The sequence below is a fragment of the Rhinolophus hipposideros genome, assembly GCF_964194185.1.
Source record: "Rhinolophus hipposideros genome assembly, chromosome: 19".
Lineage (NCBI taxonomy): Eukaryota > Metazoa > Chordata > Mammalia > Chiroptera > Rhinolophidae > Rhinolophus > Rhinolophus hipposideros.
In genome coordinates this window covers 20,251,318-20,275,883 of record NC_138065.1, presented here as the reverse complement: position 1 = coordinate 20,275,883, position 24,566 = coordinate 20,251,318, and the positions used below count along the sequence as shown (strand labels likewise).

The window sequence follows — 24,566 nt, the reverse complement described above, 5'->3', positions numbered from 1 at the left end:
TTTTGCATGCAGATATTGTTATTTATTTCTAGAGTTACACTTTTAACTCATAAGCATAAATAAAAAAATTTAAAACATTTATATAGATACAGAATTAGTACTACCCATGTATAATGCGCTTCCTTATTTTTCCTTTACAAATTTGGGCAAAAAAGGTGCACATTATACACAGCAAAATAAAGTAATCCTTTTGAGTTTTACTTTTATGATTTGTTAAGCCAGTCTAGAACTATGCCCTTTCTAGGGCTCATTAATCCCCACTACTGAAGCAAGATCCTTCTGAACTGTCTACCCTGTGCCTCATGAGTTATGAGTCTTTCCAGTCTATCTGGTGAGAACAAGCATTATTCCTGGTCTGTTATTTTCCTCACAGACGTGAACTGATCAGTATGCTCTGCTGAATACAGAAGGAGACCTTCCACAAATCCTTGGAGTTCTCTCTCTATGCAGCTTTCTCCTCCTCTCTCACCATACTTGTGCAAACTCTAGTTGCCTTAAATTCCACAGATTCTTAGCTTCATCCCTTCAGTGCAGGAAGTGGGTTGAGCTGTGCTTGGGTTCCTCCTCCCTGTGCCTCAACCTAGAAACTCTTTCATGGTAGGCAGGGGCAATGGTAGGGCTCACCTTGTTTATTTTCCATCTCTCAGGGATCACTGTCCTTGGTGGCCTCATGTCCAGGGTCTTGAAAACAATCATTTTATGTATTTGGTGTGCTTTGTTGTTTTTTTTAATTTCAAGAAGGGGGGCAAATCCAGTCCCTTTTATTCCATCTTTGCCAGAAACAGAAGTCTTAGGTCTTTTATATCTTCTGTTTCCGCTCTGTAAAATACCCTACGTAAGATACCTGCTTGGTTAACTCCTTCACCTTCTCTTTAGCAGTTTTTTATTGGACGCTGGCCATTGTGAATGTTGTATCTCTGGATTTTGTTGTCTTGCTTTAAAGGAGTGATGAGTTTTATTTTAGAAGCCATTTACTTTATGGATCAGCTTAATCCTTTTGAGGCTTGTTTTTAAGCTTTGATGGGATAGGTTTATAGTAGTTTTTACTGTAGGACTACTTCAGCCCTACTACTTAAAGCATGGCTCTTTTGTTTTTGCTTTTTTTTTTTTTTTTTTTTTTTTTTTTTTACTTTTTTTTGGCGGGGGGTGGTGGATATTAAGGAACAGTATGTTTCTCCAGGGCCCATCAGTTCCAAGTTGTTGTCTTTCAATCTAGTCGTGGAGGACGCAGCTCAGCTCCAAGTCCAGTTGCCATTTTCAATCTTTAGTTGCAGGGGGTGCAGCCCACCATCCCATGTGAGAATTGAACCCGCAACTTTGTTGTTGAGAGCGCAAGCTCTAACCAACTGAGCCACCTGGCTGCCCAAGGAATGGCTCTTTTGAATACAAGTGTTCAACAAGGTCTCTTTACTCTGGCTGCTTAAAAATTGTAATGTCTCCTACGCCTCAGTGAGCTCTGCGAATTGTTCAATTTACAGCTCCTAGTAGTTACTCTTTATCCAGTCTCAAGGAGTTGAACCCTTCTCATGTACAGCTAGCTTAGTATTCAGACAGACTCAAGATGAGCCTACGTAAACTTTCTGGAGCTCTTCCTTTGCATGGCTCCTTTTCTGCAATACTCTTCCCTGAAAATTGCCGTCTCTTCACCCTGCTCAAACTCTAATCTCTGCTTCCTCAAATCTGTGAGACTGCTGTTCCTGCTTCCTGTGTCACAGCCAAGGAAGACCCCCAGTCTGAAAGCTAGAAAGTTCATAGAAATCACCTTTCTCTCAGGCATCACAGTCCTTCACTGCCTATTTCTGAAAACAGTTGTCTTATATATTCCTTCTAGTTTTTCACCAGAGGGCAAGTCCAGTATCATCATTCCATCATGGCCAGAAGCACACGTCTTCAGAGTGATGTTTTTAATGTACAAGTTAGGTCATGTCACTCCTCTGCTCAGAACTGTTCACTGGCTCCTCATTTCATCAGAGAAGCCAAAATACTTACAGTGGTCTTCAAGATTCTGCATGTTCTTGCTCCCCGTTACCTTTCTTTCCTCATATCCTGCTACTCCTTTCAATCCTGGCATGCTGAGCTTCTTGTTATTTCGGGAACCACTGTGCATGCTTCTACCCTAGTACTTTTGTGCTCTCTGCTTCCTTTGCCTGGTCAGCACTTCCCCTGGATGGCCATGGATAGCCAAGTGGCTAACTCCCTCACTTGTCTCAAGTAATCATCCTACTTTAATTTCTCAGTAATCATCCTACTTAAAATTGCTACCACCTCCTCACTATCTCCTCTTCTCCCCTGTTTTCCTTATGCTGGTCTGATGTTTTTTATCTCTTAGCATTTATCCTTTCCTGACATACTATTTTTTCTTAACGTATTTCTCATGTTCATTGTTTAATGGCTGCCTTCCCCTTTTAGGACTCAAGCTCCACAAGGACAGAGAGCATTATCTGTTTTGTTCCCTGTTACATGGCATGCACTCAGTACATAATTTTTATTACTTTGTTGGGTGTTTAATAAATTGATTGTTAAAAGTATAAATATTAATATGCCTCTTCTTAAAAAGTTCTTTAAGCTTAAATATTACAAGCAGAAGAACTAAATTTTCCTGCCTTCATCAGTTATTATTGCCCATCATTAATTGAAATGTTCTATTCATGTTTAAAATGTATATGCTTTATACTTCTAATACACTTTACCGTAATCAGAATTTTCATATTCTAATAACTAGAATCAAGGTTTGTAGTCTGTCTTGTATCAATGAAAATTTTGTTTTTACAATATAGTTATAACTATAATGTTATTTTTTTACCTCTATGGCAATACTTGTATTTTGCCATAGAGGTAATACAATATAGAAGTCTCAGATACATTTTGATAGAACTAGCTTGGCATGTGCAAAAGTGGGAATGATTGGCTCTCAGAATTCCAAGAAAGGCTTAAATAACTAAACCATGAAGAGTAGGGATATAGGCAGTAGTATGCTGGAGTCACGGGTGTGGCTCACAAGAGTTGCATATTCCCGATTCCATGGGCAGTGATGTCAAGTTTGTAGCTTGAGATTGTCCAGTGGTGAGATTGTTTACACCAGGGAAGTCAGCAGATACTGCAGATAAGAACTCCTCATCACACCCGCCCCACCCACAGCCCGTACAGCCATTTATTAAGCCTTTATAACCACACCTCTGGATTTGAGAAGATATCAGGAACAACAGGTGTCAGGGACTCAAATGCCTCTAGAACTCCTGTTAGAAATCCGAATTCTGCCTTTCTAAAGGTTGACTTCTCTCAGGGACGGCTGGCTTTCTCCATAAGATGAGGTAGTTGTCCCAGGATACCTCCCAGCTTTTACATACTATCACATACTCTGACACCACAGAGAAACTCACTTTCTCTGTTGCAGTTTGAAAAATACTAGCAAAAGTCTCTCGTTAGATCCTTACTCCTGGGCAGTCAGTTCAGGGATGGGGTGGGGGATTGGAACGGGTTGTGCGGATCATAGGAAGTGGGTTATTTAAGAACTGGCATATCCCAAAGGAGCCATGGGAATAGGAATCAGTTTCCAGGAGAAGGATAGTACAGAACAGGCAGTTCTGTGATATATACTATATATTAAAATATAAAATTCAGCTAAATTGGAATGCAAAGTACTTCCAAATGCAAAGTACCAAAAACTGCATTACATAATTGGAGTATTTTAAACATAGTTGAGAAATTAAGAGTTTTTATAATACTTTAAATAAAACATCTTTTTTATTTTAATGAAATGTATTTGGGGTAACATTGGTTAATAACATGTTTCAGGTGTACAACTTTATAATACAACGTCTGTAGACTCCATTGTGTGCACATCACCCACATTTAGTCTCCTTCTGTCATCATATGTTTGACCCCCTTTACCCTCTTCGTCCTCTCCACACTCCCCTTTCCCTCGGATAACCACCATTCACCATTCTGTATCTCTGAGTTTGTTTATTTTGTTTGTTTGTTTGTTGCTTTTTGTTTCATATCCCACATATGGGTGAAATCATATGGTTCTTGTCCTTTTCTGACTGACTTATTTCACTTAGCATGATACTCTAAAGAGCCAGACATTGTTGCAAATGACAATATTTCACTTTTTATGATTGAGTAGTATTCCTTTGTTTATATATGCCACTTCTTTATCCAAAACGTCTGTTTTTTAATTTGGTAATTTAAATCCTACAATGAGTTTATTAAAATGGGCTTTTTGTTTAGGGTTTGAACTACAGTTCCGATTAGGCCCAACTTTACAGGGAAAGGCAGTTACTGTACATACAAATTACCCATTTCCTGGAGAAACATTTAATCGAGAAAAATTTCGTTCCCTGGAGTGGGAAAATCCGTCAGAAAGAGAAGATGATTCTGATAAATACTGTAAACTTAATCTTCAACAAGCTGGATCATTTCAGTATTACTTCCTTCAAGGGTAAGTCATGTGTTCTGTATGTAAAACAAAAGTTTATTCTATAATTTGAACTTATCTAACTTACAAGAAGTCACTATATGAACCATATAGTGCAATTTTTACAGGAGTTTCTTGAGACGCAAATCGAATATGGTTCTTCAGTTTCTAGAAAGTGATTGTAAGGCTCATTGCAGATTCAAAATTTTGTTGTTGTTGTTTTAAGTAAAAGCTTAAATACTCTAGTCTTTTCATGCAACCAGATTGTCGGATACTTTTTATCTGAGTGCCCTTGTTATTACTGGCAGATTTTAGTACACTTATTTATTTCTTAAAGCAAAATTATTATATATTATATGTATTGTATTACGTTATTATGTAGAGATTAGAAAAGAATAAAATTTGGCTTTTCTATTTAGTTTTGTTACAACTCTTTAAATGATTTTATGTGTTTTGAAATACATTTTTAAATGGAACAATTCACTTCCAGTTAGAGATTTATACTAGCAGATGAGGATTTTTTTTTTCCTATCATTAATTGAGAAGTTTCTGGTTTTTTGTGTTTTTTTTTCCTTAGAAATGAGAAAAGTGGCGGGGGTTATATAGTCGTGGACCCTATTTTACATGTTGGTGCTGATAATCGGGTCTTACCCTTGGACTGTGTTACTCACCAGACATTTTTAGCTAAGTGTTTAGGACCCTTTGATGAATGGGAAAGCAGACTTAGGGTTGCAAAAGAATCAGGTAATGTCAGCTTTCTTTCTTTTCTTCTTTTAAAAAATAAATGTTACTGTCTGTGATACAGATTTCGAAGGCTTTGGGTTCGCCTTTCAATTTTGCTTCTTGGTATATTTAGTAATATACATAGATGGAACCATTTGAAATTGTTGATACTTGACCATTTTTAACCTGTAAAAATGATAAATTTTATGGTTGAATTTAATAAATTAAGGAACTCTGTGATAAAATGCGATCATTATTATTTCTAAGACTACTTTGATATATAAAAATTAGTAGTAAGCTATTAAAATGTGTTGGAAAATGCATTATCGTTATACATAATTTTAATTCAACACACTAATAAACAGTCCTCCATGTGGAAGGCATGTATAGATGGCTGTCATACGTACCAAGAGTAAAATGCAACTTAAGTTATAGTTTACTGTTCAATAAAGGGTAATACTAATATTCTACTTTCAAGCTGAATATAGTGTGAAGAAAGAAATGAGAAGTTCACTGACTTTACAACAGAATACAAGTACCGTGCAACATTAAAAGTAGGAGAAAGACATATTGATATACTCGCATAGGATATATTTTCTACATGTAAATTGAACCCCCAATAGTAATGAGGCACTGTGTGATTTTTTGAAATACATTATCTCATGATCTCTGTCTTGTATATGAGGATATTGATGTCCTAAAAGATTTAAGTAGACTTACTTGAAGTCACTTGTAGTACAGTTTGGATTTGAACCCAAGCCTTTGACTCCTTTTCTAGTAGTGTGGTTGCCTTGCTATTTAGAATTATTTAAGGAAATTATATTTTGCTTAGTTTTAGGTGTTGTTTTTTTGTTTGTTTGTTTTACAGTGGCCTTTGTTTATTTTCTTGCCTTGCAGGCTACAACATGATTCATTTTACCCCATTGCAGACTCTTGGACAATCTAGATCATGCTATTCCCTTGCTGATCAGTTAGAATTAAATCCTGACTTTTCCAGACCTAATAAAAAGTGTACCTGGAAGGATGTTGGACAGCTAGTGGAAAAACTGAAAAAGGAATGGAGTATTCTTTGTATTACTGATGTTGTCTACAATCATACTGGTATGCGCTTTAACTACTATTAATTTTGATGAAAATATTACATTCTAATTATTTCATCCCTTGCTGTTTTATATAACAGACTTTGAAAACAGAAATGATGCTTAGGTGTCCTTCAATTTTAAAACCACCTTATATGATCACTTTCCTGTTTTTCTTTCAAAGAAAACAGTGTTAGTTGAAGATATAATCAGTATGTAAGTATTTGCATGTCATGATTATAAAAACAGGAAAGTGATCATAGAAGGCGCTTAATGATCACATATTTCAACTTACAGTATTAATACTTTTTAGACCATCTAATGATCCTATGTAGTAGCAGCTCGGTACAATAACATATAATTGAAAAAACTGTTATTTAAAGAAAAAATTATTGGTAAACTCTTAGAAGTTAAATCTGAAAATTTTATCTTCTACCTGTTAATAGAGCTTGTTAAAGTTAACCTGTTTTGGATCCCAAGATTCCTTACCAATAGACAATTCTATAAAACTGTATCAGAGCTTCCCAATTGGTGATCCTCGGGGAGGTGATTGCTCCCCTCACCTGTCCGAGCAGCTGGGCCTGCAGAAGTCTCTGGCCATCATCAGCTTTCAATTTAACCCCGTTTATTACACCTTGCAAATACATTCTCTGTGTGCCACAATGTAGAAAAGTTGGGAAACACTGATTTGCATACGTAAACAACAGGAATTCTGGGTGGTACCAAACATTTAACAAAAATAATCTCTGGCATGTTGTCAAGCCATTTTCCAAGTAACCATAGGAGCTATGGTTCATCAGCATAGATAATAATCTCTAATAATAATAACCCATCAAAGTTAGGCAAAAAATAAAATGGTCACATTCTAAAATTTGGTGTTTCTGCATGCACCCAAGCATCAAAGTCCACAATTAAAACTTGCTAATATCCACAAACTCAATATTCTTCACTGGAAAATTTGACATTATTGATAGTTACTTTGGCATCTATGATATGATTTGCATCAAATTTATCAAAACACATACTGGCATTGTATGAGTTAATATATGGCTTAGGCAGCTGTAACAAAGAGACAGAAGAATACAGTGACTTAAGATTGAAATTGTATTTATTTCTTATAGAGGATTAGATAGGCATTGCAAGACTGGTATGGTAGCTCAGTGGTGATAGGGAACTAGGTTCTTTCTCTCATGCTGCTCTGCTGTTTCCAAAACTTCGTTTCCAATGCTTAGTCAAACATAGCCACTTCAGTTCCCGTATTACCTTCTATCCAGGGAAATGAGGAAAAGGGAAGTCATGACTTTTAAGGATATGATCTGGTATATGTATCACTTCTGCTCGCGTTGCATCAGATAGTATTTTGTCTCTAGTCACACCTATCTCAATAAGGAGGCTTACAGTGTATTCTTTTGTCTGTCAGCCATGTATACAGCTGAACCTTGGGAGTTCTGTTACTAAAGAACAAAGGGAAAATAAAATTTGGGATCAGTAGCAGTCTCTGTCAGAGACTATTTCTGAAGCATTTGAGAGATTCTGTGCAGCATAAAAGAAGTGAATTTTGCTTCAGCCTTACTTGGAAAGTGTTCCATGTCATGCCTTTTGTGTGAAACAGGTTTTTATTAAAAAGTTACTGTCCAGGCAAAGTGGTACCCATCAGGTGCTTTGGTAGATGTGCCTGGATGTCGGATGGAGCCTGGGCTAATTTGAGAGATGTGGGTGCTGAGAAGAGTAGGTTGTGATGAGGAAGACCATGTTCCTAGGAAGAGAAGTACTAAGATATGGCAAATCTCTCTCACAGGTTAGGGGAGATAAGGAGAGGAGAGGAGGCAAAAGAGAAGGAAAAATAAAAAATAATATAACGATACCATTTGTAAATCAAGGAAGGACTAATCAATAATAGCAAATGTTATAGAGGTTGAAACGGTGAAGGTGAGAAAGTAACACTAAATTTCATGGCTAGGAGATTTGGAGTAAGCTCAGTGGCGTGCTGGAGGTAGTAGGTTGCAGTGGGGAAGAAAGATTGTGGGAAGAAAGTGGGAGCAGCAGATACAGGTTGAATTTTTAAGACATTCCTTCTTGATACTAAGAAACTGTGCGGAAGTTAGAGAAATAACTGTTTAAATAGATGTGTATTTTTTTCACTCTTAGCTTTGGGAAAGATAGAGCATATTTAAAGATCCAGTGAAAGAAACTTCATCCCCCTCCCCACCAAAAAAAGAAAAAGGCTGGGAAAAATGATTATGTAGGAAAAAAGGTGTAAATGACATTTTGAGTTCTAAAGATAGATAAGAGATAGAACCTGAAGCTTAGATGGGACCAAAAAAGGACCTCTCACTCAGGAGACTAAAAGTAGGGAAAGTACATTGAAAGGGAGCTATTTTCCTGCCCTAGAACTTAACAGCCAGACACTGAACAGCCTAAACCAGAGTTGAAGATATAGGTAACTTTCTGCTTTTAACAAAAGGCTAGAGGATTTGAAGTTGGGGCAGAGGTCCAGTCTGCCTTATGGGAAAAGATGTCCTTTGGGCTTAGAAGGAGCGTTCCAAAATATAATTGACTCAAGGACCATCAAAACAGACCGAGGACACCACACTCATTAACTGCCACCACAATAGTAAATGTGTTATTACAATTGTGTTAATAAATCAGTGTTGCAGCCTATCTACTGTCAGTTAATTCCTACAACAGAAAAGAAAAATGTATGGTAAAGTGGATGATGAGATACCACAACCAAAACCTTTTTTTTCATATTACAGTATTATAAAATAACTGACGTCTAATATATAAGAAAGTAAGTAGTAAATGTTGACATTTTATTTCACCTTTAAACTCAATATGGATAGTAATTTCAATTTATTACAAGATCTTTATGTTTCTTTTTTCTTTAAGCTACTAATAGTAAATGGATCCAGGAACATCCAGAAAGTGCATATAACCTTGTGAATTCTCCACACTTGAAACCTGCCTGGGTCTTAGACAGAGCACTTTGGCATTTATCCTGTGACATTGCAGATGGAAAATACAAAGAAAAAGGAGTGCCTGCTTTGGTTGAAAATGACCATCAAATGAATGTCAGTATGTATGGAGGAGTACCACACTAAACAAAATCACAAAATTTCTATATAAATTAAATGTATGGTTGAAAATTATTTAGAATACATCTTTTAGTATGCTAAATGATATTTAGTGAAAATATTTTAAATATACATACATATTTTTTAACTGTTGAAATTTTTCAGTGCATTCGAAAAATACTTTGGGAGGATATTTTTCCAAAGATTCAACTCTGGGAATTTTTCCAAGTAGACGTTTACAAAGCAGTTGAGCAATTTAGAGGACTTCTTACACAAGGTAAAGGATATACACTAGAATGTTCCTATCGATTTTAAGAAATGTAATATTACTCTTAAAGGCATACCTCTTCTTTTATCTTGGTTGACACATTATTAAATTCGTTATTATATGATATTTGTGTTTTGATACTTCAGTGGAACTGATTCTGGAATCTGATAGCAGAAACGTCTAAAGGACATGTCACAATAATACGTAACATAATTATTTCTCTTACTATTGGTTCCTTGGCACAATTGGTTTCTAGCTCATAATTCTTTAGAGCTCAGTATATATTTGTTAAATGCATGAATGGTAGGTAAATAGAGCAGATTATTTCAGCTGCAAAAGGCTCTAAACAGGCTCTGAAACAGAGACAGAATAGTCTTCTATTGGCTAAAGTGGGACTCGTAACTGATGTAGAGGAGCTTCCAGCTCATGGTACCCACCGGTAAGGCCCCCTGACACTAGTGAGGTGGACCCATATATTAGCCAGCAACAAAGGTAAAGAAATGAATCATCAGTTAAGGGCAGTGAGGATGCGAGAAGGGGCGGTTTGGGTTAAGTTTTTAAGCAAGAAACAAACAGAGATTTAATGCAGTTAAATCTCTCCGAAGGCCAGGGGTCTCTCAGTCTCAGAGGACTGGAGCCCAGAATAAAGCTGGCTGGAGGTTTTTATTGAGAGGTCTACAACTTACAAGAAAGCAACATTGTTTCTTACATGGTCTGTGAGGCTCAGACCTCATTACAGAAAATGTTTATTCCAATCACCCTTTGTCTTTAAACAGCAGAAGCACAAGGTCCCAGGATATTTTTACTTAAAGCACCATACCTTTCAGGATCATGTCTTTCACATTGTACCAACTCCGTTGAGAGACATGAAAACAGGTGCAAGGGGAAAGCCAAAGCCCACAATAGACTTTCCCAAGCAGGGGGAAGGGGAGGCAAGGCCCCTTCCCATACCTGTCCAAGGCAGCTCATTTGGGGTCCCCACTTGGTTCCGCCTGGCTTAGGTTGTATCTCCCGTGAGATATCTTACCCGTCTTTGGCTGCAAACCATCTTCTGGGGACCAGACAGAGAGACATAAGGTGTAAACACAAGGATGGTGGAACAGAGTCCCAGAAAGGCACAATCTTACAAACTCTTCTTTCCTTAAGGAAAGACATGAAGGGACAGTTGGCTAGGCTGTTGTGCGACAAAAGTTAAGGATGTGACTAAGCTTAAGAAGCTGATCATTGTGTTCCTACACAGCAGGATAGGAAATGCTATGCTAAAAGAGAAATGACGGTTTTTAGGAGGCATATTAAAGAGAAGAGAAAGATTATGAAGAGGTATCTGCAGGTAGTGTAGGACAACCTAACAAGAAAGATCTTTGCTGGCTCTTAAAGAATTATCTTCCTCATCCAGAAACTAGAGCTAGAGTAAGACCCAGAAATACTGCCTTCGAAGTCAGTCATTATGACTTGAGGTCCAGGAAGTTTAGGGTCAGATTCACTTCCATTGTATAACATCTTAAGACATGAATGTTTGATAGTAACATTACTTTGTGTTTTATTTTACTAAAAGGCCTCTATCTTCCCTTCCCTCTGGTATTTATAAGCTATGTTATTTATATGTAATAATGTGTGCTCACAGTAAAGAAAAAAAGCCAAACAGTACAAAACCATAATAAATAAATAGAATGTGTAATTTCCTCTTCCCCAAAATCCACTTCTTTTTTTTTTTTTAATTAATTTTATTGGGGTGACAATTGTTAGTAAATTTACATAGATTTCAGGTGTACAATTCTGTATTACATCGTCTATAAATCCCATTGTGTGTTCACCACCCAGAGTCAGTTCTCCTTCCATCACCATATATTTGATCCCCTTTACCCTCATCACCCACCCCCCACCCCCTTACCCTCTGGTAACCACTAAATTATTGTCTGTGTCTATGAGTTTTTGTTTCTCATTTGTTTGTCTTCTTCTTTTTGGTTTATATACCACATATCAGTGAAATCATAGGGTTCTCTGCTTTTTCTGTCTGACTTGTTTCACTTAGCATTATTCTCTCGAGATCCATCCATGTTGTCACAAATGTTCCTATATCATCTTTCCTTAACGCCGAATAGTATTCCATTGTGTATATGTACCACAACTTCTTTATCCATTCATCTATCGAAGGACATTTTGGTTGTTTCCATGTCTTGGCCACCGTAAACAAAGCTGCAGTGAACATTGGCGTACACGTGTCTCTATAGAGAAATGCTTTTATATTTTTGGGGTAGATACCCAGGAGAGCGATTGCTGGGTCATATGGTAATTCTATTCGTAATTTCTTGAGGAACCTCCACAACTGCCTTCCATAAAGGCTGCACCAGTCTGCATTCCCACCAACAGTGTATGAGAGTTCCTTTTTCTCCACAGCCTCTCCAACACTTGTTACTATTTGTTTTGTTGATGAAAGCCATTCTGACTGGGGTGAGGTGATATCTCATTGTGGTTTTCATTTGCATTTCTCTGATGATTAGCGATGTTGAGCATTTTTTCATATGTCTATTTGCCATTTGTATATCCTCTTTGGAGAAATGTCTCTTCAGGTCCTCTGTCCATTTTTCAATTGGGTTGTTTGTTTTTTTGTTCTTGAGTTTCATGAGTTCCTTGTATATTTTGGATATTAGCCCCTTATCAGAGGAACTGTTTGCGAAAATCTTCTCCCATTCAGTTGGTTGCCTCATTATTTTGTCAATAGTTTCTTTTGCTGTGCAGAAGCTTTTCAGTTTCATATAATCCCATTTGTTTATTTTAGTTTTTACTTCCATTGCCTTTGGAGTCAAATTCATAAAATGCTCTTTGAACCCAAGGTCCATAAGTTTAGTACCTATGTTTTCTTCAATGCAGTTTATTGTGTCAGGTCTTATGCTTAAGTCTTTGATCCATTTTGAATTAATTTTGGTACATGGTGACAGATAGCAGTCCAGTTTCATTCTTTTGCACGTAGCTATCCAATTCTGCCAGCACCATTTATTGAAGAGGCTGTCTTTCCTCCATTGTATGTTTTTAGCTTCTTTGTCAAAAATTATCTGTCCATATTTATGTGGTTTTATTTCTGGGTTCTCAATTCTATTCCATTGGTCTATGTGTCTGTTTTTCCGCCAATACCAAGCTGTTTTGATTATTGTAGCCCTGTAGTACAAGGAAAAATCAGGGAATGTGATACCTCCAGTATTGTTCTTTTTTTTTAATATTGCTTTGGCTATTCGGGGTCTTTTGTGGTTCCAAACAAATCTGATGATTTTTTGTTCTATTTCTTTAAAAAATGCCATTGGGATTTTAATGGGGATTGCATTAAATCTGTATATGGCTTTGGGTAATATGGCCATTTTAACTATGTTGATTCTTCCAATCCATGAGCACGGAATGTCTTTCCATTTCTTTGTGTCTTCTTCAATTTCTTTCAAAAATGTCTTATAGTTTTCAGCATATAAATCCTTCACATCCTTGGTTAAGTTTATTCCTAGGTATTTTATTCTTTTTGCTGCAATTGCAAAAGGAATTGTTTTTTCTATCTCTTTTTCTGAGATTTCATTGTTGGTATATAGGAAAGCAATGGACTTTTGTACGTTGATTTTGTAGCCAGCAACTTTACTATATTCATTGATTGTTTCTAATAGCTTTTTGGTGGAGTCTTTAGGGTTTTCTATGTATAGCATCCTGTCATCTGCAAAGAGTGACAATTTAACATCTTCTTTCCCAATTTGGATGCCTTTTATTTCTTTCTCTTGCCTGATAGCTCTGGCGAGGACTTCCAACACTATGTTGAAAAGCAGAGGTGATAGGGGACAACCTTGTCGTGTTCCTGAACGTAGAGCAAAGGACTTCAGCTTTTCACCATTAATTATGAGGTTAGCTGAGGGCTTGTCGTATATGGCCTTTATTATGTTGAGGTATTTTCCTTCTATACCAATTTTAGTAAGTGTTTTAATCATAAATGGATGTTGTATCTTATCAAATGCTTTTTCTGCATCAATTGATAGAATCATATGATTTTTGTCCTTTATTTTGTTTATGTGATGTATCACATTGATGGATTTGCGAATGTTGAACCATCCTTGTGCCCCGGGGATGAACCCCACTTGGTCGTGATGAATAATCTTTTTAATGCATTGTTGTATTCGATTTGCTAGAATTTTGTTTAGGATTTTAGCATCTGTATTCATCAGAGATATAGGTCTGTAGTTTTCTTTTTTTGTGTTGTCCTTACCAGGTTTTGGTATCAGGGTAATGTTGGCCTCATAAAATGAGTTAGGGAGTACTGACTCTTCTTCAATTTTTTGGAAGAGTTTGAGCAGGATTGGTATTAGATCCTCTTTGAAGGTTTGGTAGAATTCACTGGTGAAGCCATCTGGTCCAGGACTTTTGATTTTGGGAAGGTTTTTGATGACTGATTCAATTTCCTTACTGGTGATCGGCCTGTTAAGATTTTCCAGTTCTTCATGATTCAGCCTTGGAAGGCTATATGTTTCTAAGAACTTGTCCATTTCTTCTAAGTTATTAAATTTGGTGGCATAGAGTCCTTCATAGTATTCTTGGATAATCCTTTGTATTTCTGTGGTGTCCGTGATAACTTCCTCTTTTTCATTTCTGATTTTGTTAATTAGTGTCTTCTCTCTTTTTATCTTAGTGAGTCTAGCCAAGGGTTTGTCGATTTTGTTAATCTTTTCAAAGAACCAGCTTTTTGTCACATTAATTTTTTCTATTGTCTTTTTGTTCTCTATTTCATTTAGTTCTGCTCTGATTTTTGTTATTTCCTTTCTTCTGCTGACCTTGGGTTTCGCTTGTTCTTCTTTTTCTAGTTTTTTAAGGTGTAACATGAGGTTATTTATTTGGGATTTTTCTTGTTTCTTGAGATGGGCCTGTAATGATATAAATTTCCCTCTTAAAACTGCTTTCGCGGCATCCCAAAAATTTTGGTAGGATGTATTTTCATTGTCATTTGTTTCTATGTATCTTTTGAGCTCTCCTCTAATTTCTTCTTTGACCCAGTCGTTCTTTAAAAGTATGTTGTTTAATCTCCATGTATTTGTGATTTTTCCTGCTTTCTTTTTGCAGTTGATATCCAATTTCAAAGCTTTGTGATCAGAGAATATGCTTGGCATGATTTCAATCTTCTTAAATTTGCTGAGGCTGATTTTGTGTCCCAATATATGGTCTATCCTTGAGAATGTTCCATGTACACTAGAAAAGAATGTATAGTCTGATGTTTTAGGATGAAGTGCTCTATATATGTCAATTATGTCCAATTCCTCTAATGTGTCATTTAGGGCTGCGATTTCGTTATTTATCTTCTGTTTGGATGATCTATCCATAGCTGTCAATGATGTATTTAAGTCCCCTAGTATAATTGTGTTTTGGTCAATTTCTCCCTTTAGTTCTGTTAGTAGTTGCTTGGTATATTTCGGTGCTCCCTGATTGGGGGCATAAATATTGATGACTGTTATGTCTTCTTGTTGTATAGTCCCCTTTACCATTATGAAATGTCCATCTTTGTCTCTTGTTATCTTTTTCACCCTGAAGTCTGTTTCATCAGAAATCATTATGGCTACACCTGATTTTTTCTGGGTACCATTTGCTTGAAGTGTCAATTTCCACCCTTTCACTTTGAGTCTATGCTTGTCCTTGTAGCTCAGATGTGTCTCTTGTAGGCAGCATATGGTTGGGTTTAGTTTTTTGATCCAATCTGCTACTCTGTGTCTCTTCATTGGTGAGTTCAGTCCATTTACATTCAGGGTGATTATTGATATGTGAGGATTTCCTGTCATTCTGTCTTTAGTTTTCTGGTAAGGCTGTGTCTCCATTGTTTCTTTGCCTTTTTGTTGTTGTCTGTTATTTCTGTGTGGTAGTATTCTATGATGTTTCCCTCTGTTTCTTCTTTTATTACAGTATATATTTCAGATTTGGATGTTTTTTGAGTGGTTACCCTTGAGTTTATATAAAAGAAAGTTTGATATTTAGAGTATTCCAGTTTCTTCAGTACGCTTACTTTCTCTATTCCCATATTCCAGTTCAGGCCTTTACGCTCCCCCTTTTTATGTTTCGGTTGCCACAAGTTGTCCCTGTTGATGGTGGTCTAATAGCCTCCTTTAGTATTTCTTGTAGTGCAGGTCGTGTATTAGAAAATTCCCTCAGCTTCTGGATGTCTGGAAAGGTCTTTATTCCTCCTTCATATCTAAAGGAGATCTTTGCTGGATATATTATTCTTGGCTCATGATTTCTCTCTTTCAATAGTTTGAATATTTGGTTCCATTCCCTCCTAGCTTGTAGAGTTTCTGCTGAAAAATCTGATGATAATCTAATGGGCTTTCCTTTGTAAGTTACCGTCTTCTTTTCCCTGGCTGCCTTGAGGATTCTTTCTTTATCATTGATTTTAGACAGCTTCAATACAATGTGCCTTGGTGAAGGCCTGTTGGGATTGAGGTAATTAGGTGTTCTATTTGCTTCTTGGATTCGAGGATCCAGTTCTGTCCACAAGTTTGGGAAGTTCTCATCGACAATTTGTTTGAATATATTCTCTGTTCCCTTCCCTCTTTCTTCTCCTTCTGGTATACCCATTATTCTTATATTGCTCTTTCTGATGGAGTCAGAAAGTTCTTGTAGAGTTCTTTCATTTCTTTTAAGTCTCAAGTCTCTTTCTTCTTCCCTCTGTGTAAATTCCAGGTTCCTATCTTCGATGTCACTGATTCTTTCCTCCATCTGGTCAACTCTACTACCTAAGCTGGATATTTTATTGTTAATTTCTTCTATTGAGTTCTTAATCTCCAGAAATTCTATTTGGTTCTTTTTCAAGATTTCAATCTCTTTTGTAAAATGCTCATGGTGTTCTTTGATTGTGTTTCTGAGTTCATTAAACTGCCTTTCTGTGTTTTCTTGCATCTCGTTCAGTTTTTTCAGAATTGCGATCTTGAATTCTCTGTCATTTAAATCACAAAGGTCCATATCTCTAAGTTCCTTTTCTGGAGACTTTTCACTTTCTTTCTGAGCTATCTTGTTGCCTTGGTTATTCATGGCAATCACTGATTTACTATTTCTCTTCCTAGACATCTACAGGAGTGTCTTCTGCAACAGGTTGATAGGTATGCGAAGAGCTTTTGGAGTTCCAAAGCTCTTTCTGCACCAGATTCAGAGCCCGTTTGTTTCAGCAGTTCTGTTTACTCCTGCAGGGATCCGCCCAGATAGGTGGGGCCAGGGGTGGGGTGAGTTGTGAGAGGTGGCCCAGAGCAATGGCGGCGACCACCACCACAGCCAGTCCTGCTTCCACAGCTCCCTCCCCTTTGCCGGAACTAGTTGAGCTGCGAATCTGTGTCTGCGGTCCACAGTTCTCAGAGCAGCAAATATTCTGTCCTTTGATCCGACACTGCTACTTTATCGCTTCTAGCACCGAGCAGGTGGGGGCGGGGCGAGCTCTGGGAGGGTAGGGAGGGGGCGGCTAGTCTCCGTGCCTAAGGCTTCCGTTCTCCGCTCGGCAGTGAGGACTTAAACCACTGATTACAGCCCTCTTCCCTCAGTCTTTGCTCCGAGGTCTGCCGTGAGCGAGCGTTGGGTTCAGCGGTTTTGTATGCTGCCCCCTCAGCCCTGTGGGCCGTAAGCGGAGCCCTAGCAGTCCGAGTCCTTCCCTCTCCCGCAGTTGCGGAAGATCTGGGCGCAGCGGGCTCCGAGCACTGAGCTAGGTCTGTGTCCTGCGCCCGCGCGGCTCCGTCTCCGCACTTCTCCTCTCCCTCCTCCCCCGCTCGCGCGATTCACCCACCTGGAGGTGAATTCAGTAGTCGGCCTCTTCGTCTTGCCTGTCTGCTGTGCAAGGAGTCCTTTGTGGAGTTATTGTTGTCCGATTCGTTGTAAATTCCACGGGAGCGTTACAGAGCCTCACCTCACGCCGCCATTTTTTTTCGTCCGAATTCCAAAATCCACTTCTTAGAGCGAACTACCAAGTAAGAGTTTCCTGTGTTTCTTTTCAGAATCTTTTTGAAAGAAATTCAAATTTTGTATACATTTTTTATATAATTATGTATATATAAACTATATACATAACTTTTATGTTTATTTTATACAGATAAGACTACAGCATAGAGACTGTTTAACAACTTGTTTTAATAATATGATTTTATTACAGCTAATTATTTCTTTTAACCTCTAGGTAGCAGTACAGTTTTAAAATACTTGAATTTCTTTAGCTTTTTTGATGGATTATTTCCAGTTTTTTTATCATTCATTCATTCATTTAATATATACAGAGGGAGCTAAAAAATGTATACACATTTTAGGAAAGGGAAAAAACTGTACCAAAACTGTAATGCTCAATATATACCAATGAATACACGTTTGACTTCTGCAATTACAAGAGGTGCTCAAAGTGGTTACCATCAGCGTAATTTTAATACAGTTTTTCCTTTCTTAAAATGTGTATACATTTTTTTGGCACCCTCTGTATTTATTGAACCACCTACTATGTGCTAGACAGTCTTCTAGGTAGATGTGGGGATTCAGTGGTGAACATAGCAAGACATTGCTCTTGTGGAACTTTTATAAGCAGTACTACAGAAAATATATCCTTGTATATGTTACTTTTACTTATGTGAGTCAATCTGTAGGATAAACTGTTGGACATAGAATTAGTGGGTCAAAGGGTATGCAAATTTATCGATAAATTTACAGTAGATTTTGTCAAATTGCTTTTCAACACAAGCTGTACCAGTTTACATTATCACTAACTACACCCTCAACAACATTAGATACTATTAATCTTTATAATCTTTGTCAATCAGGCAAATAGTCCTCATTTTAATTTACATTTCTTCACTTATTAGTGAAGTATCTATTCACGTTAGCCATTGATAGTTCTTCCATTAATTGTCTGTTAATGTTATTTTCCTATTTTTCTATTGGGTTGTCTTTTTCATAGTTGACTTATTATTGGTGATCCTTATTATGGTGGCCTCAAATATATTCTCCTAGTGTGCTATTGATCTTTTAACTCTTGTTTATGGTGGTATTTTTTTTTCTTTCTTTTTTTTTAATTAAAGTTTATTGGGGTGACAATGGTTAAAGTTACATAGATTTCAGGTGTACAATTCTGTAAAAGTGTCCTTCGATAGATGATTGGGTAAAGAAGATGTAGTATATATATATGTACAATGGAATACTATTCTGCCATAAGAAAAGATAAAATAGTGCCATTTATGACAACATGGGTAGATCTTGAGATTATTATGCTAAGCGAAATAAGTCAGAAAAAGTCTGACCATATGATTTCACTGATATGTGGGATATAAAATAGAAAATAACAAACAAATAAAGAAACAAAAACTCATAGACACAGACAACAGTTTAGTGGTTACCAGAGGGTAAGGGGGAGGGGGTGGTAGGTTGAGGGTAAGTGGGACAAATAATATGGTGACGGAAGGAGAACTGACTCTAGGTGGTGAACACACAATGTGATATATAGATGATATAGAATTGTATACCTGAAACCTATGTAGTGAAATTTGTTAATCTTTTATGGCTTCTGATTTCACATCATGCTTAGAAAAGAACTTTAATCAGCATTCTATGTTTTTAATATTGTTTTTTATATTTTACATTTAAATATTTAATATACCTGGGATTGATTTTTATGTATTTTATAAAGATGGTATTTAACTTTATTTTTATTCAGAAAATGACATTGAGTTGATAATCCATCCTTTTACAGTGATTTGGAGTACCACCATAATATTTCATAGTGTGTAGTCGTATACTAAATGTACATGGGTCTGTTATCTGTGCTATTCCAGTGATCTGTCTTTTATTCTACTAATACCGAAGACAGTTTTTTTAATGTACACTGATTATGTAGCTTTTTCTCTTTTTCAAACATTTCTTGGCATGTTTTATATATTTACTCTTCTAGATGAACCTCAGAAACTACATTTTAAGAATCTATAACTTGTTTGTGCTTTTATAAGCCATTTCCAAGTCTCTTTGGAATAAGCCAGATATTAGTTAGTTAATATAAAATCAAGGCCAGTGGAAGCATTCCTGCACCAACACCTGCTTTATTAGGAACAAGTACCAGAAAAAGAATAAAAATTTCCCCCACAAAACACTTCTTTACTTCTTTATTATTGTGTGAGGAATATGGGGTTTTTTTTGGTGAAAAGAAAACATATAAACCTGTGTGCTTCTTTCAGAGAATTCAAAGAAAGTCAAGTTGTCTGTAAGACTTACTTTAGAATAGAAAGCAGTCCTTGGGGAAAAAGAACTTTTGATGTTAGTGTATTTGGTAGAACCTGGAAAGAAAATTAGTACCAACATCCTTAATGCCCTAAAAAATAAATGTATAAAATAAATGAATGCTGACTGAGGCAGAAAAGTGGGACTGGGGTTGAACTAATTAGGAATCACTGTGTTTTTCTTCTATAAGGTTATTATTTTCTCTCAGTCTCTCTCGCTTTTGCTCTCGTCTTTTCCCCAACCCCGTGTGTGTGTGTGTGTGTGTGTGTGTGTGTGTGTGTGTGTGTGTGTGTGAAGTGGTGTGCAGAAGGATGGAAGGGGAAGTGGGGAGGATACTTGTGAAATAAACATTTGTTTTTTTCTGTGAAAAAATTGTGAACTGAAAATTTGAAATCAGTTGTCGTTACAATCTCCTTGTGGATATTTGCATTTAAGATACCACCTTTTCTTTCTTTCAGAAAATAAGAAAATGACAACCAAGCCTGATCCAGAGCTACACCTTCAGATTATTCAGGATCCTGAATACAGACGGCTTGGCTGTACTGTAGACATGAACATTGCACTAGCGACTTTCATACCACATGAGTATGTTATGTATTTTTTCTGTGAAATAAAGAATAATATTACTTACAAACCTTATGGCTAGTATTATTTTCATATTGTTTATTAAAAATTTGAATAGAAAATGAAATAACCATATGTCAGTAATTCACCATCATTCTACTGACATTTGCTCCCTTCTGTGTGCTAGTCCGTGTTCCTATATGCATATGTAAAAATTTTTACAATTGGAAAACTTCTTTAGCCATAATTGAGATCCTGATTAATATATTTAAAGAATCTATGACCCTTGTTAGAAAATTTTAAATGTGGAATTTATAAAACCATTAAATAATAAGTTTGTATTGCTCTATCTGCTCTAGCAATGGGCCAACCGCAGTTGATGAATGCTGTAATTGGTTCCGAAAGAGAATTGAGGAATTAAATTCAGAGAAACATCAACTCATAAACTATCATCAAGAACAGGTTTTACCAACTTTTCAACTGCTGTTTTTCTTTGTCTTAATATTGTTTGCTGCTGTTGATATAACATAATTTAATGTTTTCTAGGCAGTTAATTGCCTTTTGGGAAATGTGTTTTATGAACGACTGGCTGGCCACGGACCTAAACTAGGACCTGTCACTAGAAAACATCCTTTAGTTACTAGGTATTCCATTTTTGTTTTCTTCTCATTAAAGGTTAAAAATTGAAAATTGTATTTAACTTTTCAAATTAACCTAAGTGTTTCCTTTAATGTGTGACTCTCGGTACATTTCTTAAATTGAAATAGTTTTAATTTGGTAACTAAGATTAATAGTAATTTTGTTAGTCAAATCTTTAAAGAACCAATTAATAATTATTTATATTAGCGTTTCTGGAGAACTGCATACTTACTAATAATTTCAATATTAATCAAATAGAGCAAGCATTTAGCTCCTTTGAAGCTAAATGTGCAGCATAGATTAGACAACTAAAGTATAGTACAAAGTAATATCAATACCTCAGTGATTTTCTTAGTAATTTTATGAGAATTTTAAAGTTATTTAAAAATGTTGACCAGATATGCTATATGTAATGCTAACTCTGCATTCCTCAAACCCTACTTGATTTACTTAAAAAGGCTACTGAAGATTTTTTGTGTTGAACTAATTTTATTCTATTAGGGAAGAAATTTAATTTTAATAGTGCTAATTCAAATTCTGTCCAAAGGGTTTCTCCAAAGGGTATAGATTTAATATTTAATTGTATCTTCATAGATATTTTACTTTCCCATTTGAAGAAATGGCCCTCTCCACAGAAGAATCTATAATTCATCTCCCAAATAAAGCTTGTTTTCTGATGGCACATAACGGATGGGTAATGGGAGATGATCCGCTTCGAAACTTTGCTGAACCAGGTATGTCATTTTTGTTAACTTCTTTATAGATAGGGAAAGACAAGTTCATGGCAACCTTAAAATATAAAGTGTTTCATTGATTTTTTTTCCCCCAGTTGGCTAGTGGTTTTTAAACTATTTCATCACAGAGGTACCAGAGGTGCATACAGTTTGGGAGAAGATAAGAGATTGACAAAAGAGGGAAATTTGTCTTCTTTTCCCTTCTCTCCTTTCCTATGCCTTATCTCCTCAAACAGAATAGCTTTTACATATCTATTTTATTTTCTGGTTCTACATAATGTTTGTGCAAAAATTTATTCAATTGCATTTTTAAAGACAATTGAACCACTACTATTATAATTATGTTGCCATGTGAGGTATTTTCACTCATCCAGAGGAGTATTAAGGTATTTAAAAATATGTTAAAGTAGAAACTAACTGTTTTTAGGTTTCCTCTCACTTATTCCTAACATCTTATTTTACTACAGCTGTTTTGTGGCAGGGAAGAATTTGCAGGGAACCCATCAATATATTTATTTTTTAAACTAGAACTATAAGTTTGTTTTAATGGAATTAAATTTAATTTAAAAATCTCATTTTTTAAAAAAGAATGTAACTTTGGTCTTAAGTATCTCTGCCCCTCTCCTTTCCAGCCATTCTAAATGAAAGCAAGGTGGGGGTGGAGCTTTAAATGTTTTTGGTAGAACTGTATCTTTAAAGGGCCAGTGATACTACTGTTACTGTTTTTCTTTAAGAAGCAACTTGAATTTTTGACATTAGGGCACATTTTTAGAAGAGACTATGAGCTAGAATTTTAACTAAATAGGTGAGATATAAACTAATATTAACTTTAAAGACTTTATCCCAAACTATTTTAGATATAATTTTAACCAATATATGGTTTATGGTGGAAATGTTCGATGTGATTTAATAATAACTGTTTCCTTGAAGTAAATTTTTTTTTCCATTTATTTCTTGAACCATTGAAAGCAAGCTCCTTTCTTAACAGGTTCAGAAGTTTATCTAAGGAGAGAACTTATTTGCTGGGGAGACAGTGTTAAATTACGCTATGGGAATAAACCAGAGGACTGTCCTTATCTCTGGGCACACATGAAAAAATACACTGAAATAACTGCAACTTATTTCCAGGGAGTACGTCTTGATAACTGCCACTCAACACCTCTTCATGTAGCTGAGGTACAGAAAAACAATTCATCTGCATTGGGGAAAGAAATTCAGTGTTCTTGCATAGCTTTCCTTAAATAGGGTGTGTTTCCTTTTGCTACTTGAACACCAGTATTACTTTGGTGGTCGTATTTAAAACTTGTGCATGATTTGCATAATTCTAGCAAGATCTTTGGGTGTGGTTGTAATGAAGTATTGGGCTATGAAATATTTGACTTAATATTTTTATTCTACTTAAAGGAAGTAGATCATATTGTTTTCTTAGTATATATACAACCATATGCATGTTATCAAAATATTGTTAATATTTTTTTAAATTCATATTATTAATTGGGACCTAAAAATAACAGTAAGACAAATTAATATTTATATATTATTAAAACGAGATAATTATAATATAATCATTTTAATGTATTTATTTTGTATTTTAATAATATAGTAATTTAATATCAATTTTATAGTAATTACTGTAATGATGAATTTAAACTAATTTTAATATAATTACATAGTTATAATATATATTTTTGAAACTCTAAATATTAATTTATTTTATTGTCATTTTTAGGTTGCCTTCAATATGTTAGTAGCCACTGTGAAGTTGAGTAGCTTATTAATTTATAGTGATTATTTAAACACAGAATACTGAAGCTGGTTTTAGCCTCATTGATTCAATTTTTATTCTTTATAAAAGTGTAAGTGTACACATAAAGGTTGTCAATTCCTCTTTGGCCTTTTTACAGTAACTTAAGCAATGGCAACATTATAGCATCATCTTCTACCTAGTATAGCTTTGTAAACACTTAAAATTTTCATCCTGTTTATAAGATCTTCAATAGCTTCCTAATGACAACTTAGTGTTCTTTGGAAATGTGTACTTATCTGAAAAATATCTATTTCTATAATTTTAAACCACTGTTATATATGTTTTGAGTTCTCAGATGAAAAATTGATTTAATTTGGAGGCATTAATGAGCATTAGTTAGGGAGGTAGAACGTTGTTTAGCTCCAAAAAAATAGCAAAGATTTTTTTTTTTATTATTCTGCCTTTAGCAAAAAAATTATATACTTACTTGTAAGATTGTTACAAAGTTATGGCAAAACAGAATGTTAAAACTTAATTAAGCTTAATTTTAAGTTAGAAAATCCTGTAGGATCCTACTATATAGCTGATAGAATTTCAAGTATTTTATTAAACTTTGTGCAAACATTACGTTAAAATTTTGGAACCACTTTAATTTCTGATTAAGATTAAAAGTTTATCATTATCTGTACGAAAAACTGGCTTCAGTCTAGTCAGTCAGACCTAATCTTTGTAGTAGATAAATGATTCACCAGTAAGAAATTTATGTGTGATGGCCTGGTCTGCCTGGAAATTAATAGTCTGATTAGAGGTATTAAAAACAAATACACGTAAAACTGGGAAAAGCCTAGCAGAATAGCAATGTTCTGGTCTACAGTTTTTACTGTGACACTAACATTTTCTTCTTCCTTTTCTTCCCCCTTGTGTCCCTATTGTCTTTGGAAAATCTAATCTTCCTTTTTAACTGTTTTATTCTTTTTATAATTCTCTTGTTTCTTTGTGTATATTATTCTGTTTCACGTTTTGGTTTTTTTTTACATATGCACAATTTATTTGGAAATTCTTCTTGGGTTTCCAATTTGTCTTGG

At 35.6% G+C, this 24,566-nt stretch overlaps 1 protein-coding gene across 4 annotated transcripts in view; it reads left to right on the top strand.

Annotated features, from left to right (window-relative positions):
- AGL (amylo-alpha-1,6-glucosidase and 4-alpha-glucanotransferase) overlaps window positions 1-24,566 on the top strand; it is an 80,920-nt gene that overhangs the window by 19,037 nt on the left and 37,317 nt on the right. For 3 of the 4 annotated variants that reach the window (XM_081026937.1, XM_081026938.1, XM_081026939.1), the window contains exons 3-12: window positions 4,231-4,441; window positions 4,995-5,161; window positions 6,038-6,241; window positions 9,109-9,290; window positions 9,459-9,570; window positions 20,256-20,382; window positions 20,721-20,823; window positions 20,908-21,005; window positions 21,595-21,734; window positions 22,723-22,910. In XM_081026937.1, coding sequence (XP_080883063.1) covers window positions 4,231-4,441; window positions 4,995-5,161; window positions 6,038-6,241; window positions 9,109-9,290; window positions 9,459-9,570; window positions 20,256-20,382; window positions 20,721-20,823; window positions 20,908-21,005; window positions 21,595-21,734; window positions 22,723-22,910 — 1,532 coding nt within the window. The remainder of the gene's footprint in view (window positions 1-4,230; window positions 4,442-4,994; window positions 5,162-6,037; window positions 6,242-9,108; window positions 9,291-9,458; window positions 9,571-20,255; window positions 20,383-20,720; window positions 20,824-20,907; window positions 21,006-21,594; window positions 21,735-22,722; window positions 22,911-24,566) is intronic. The other variant, XM_081026940.1, reaches the window with a different exon arrangement.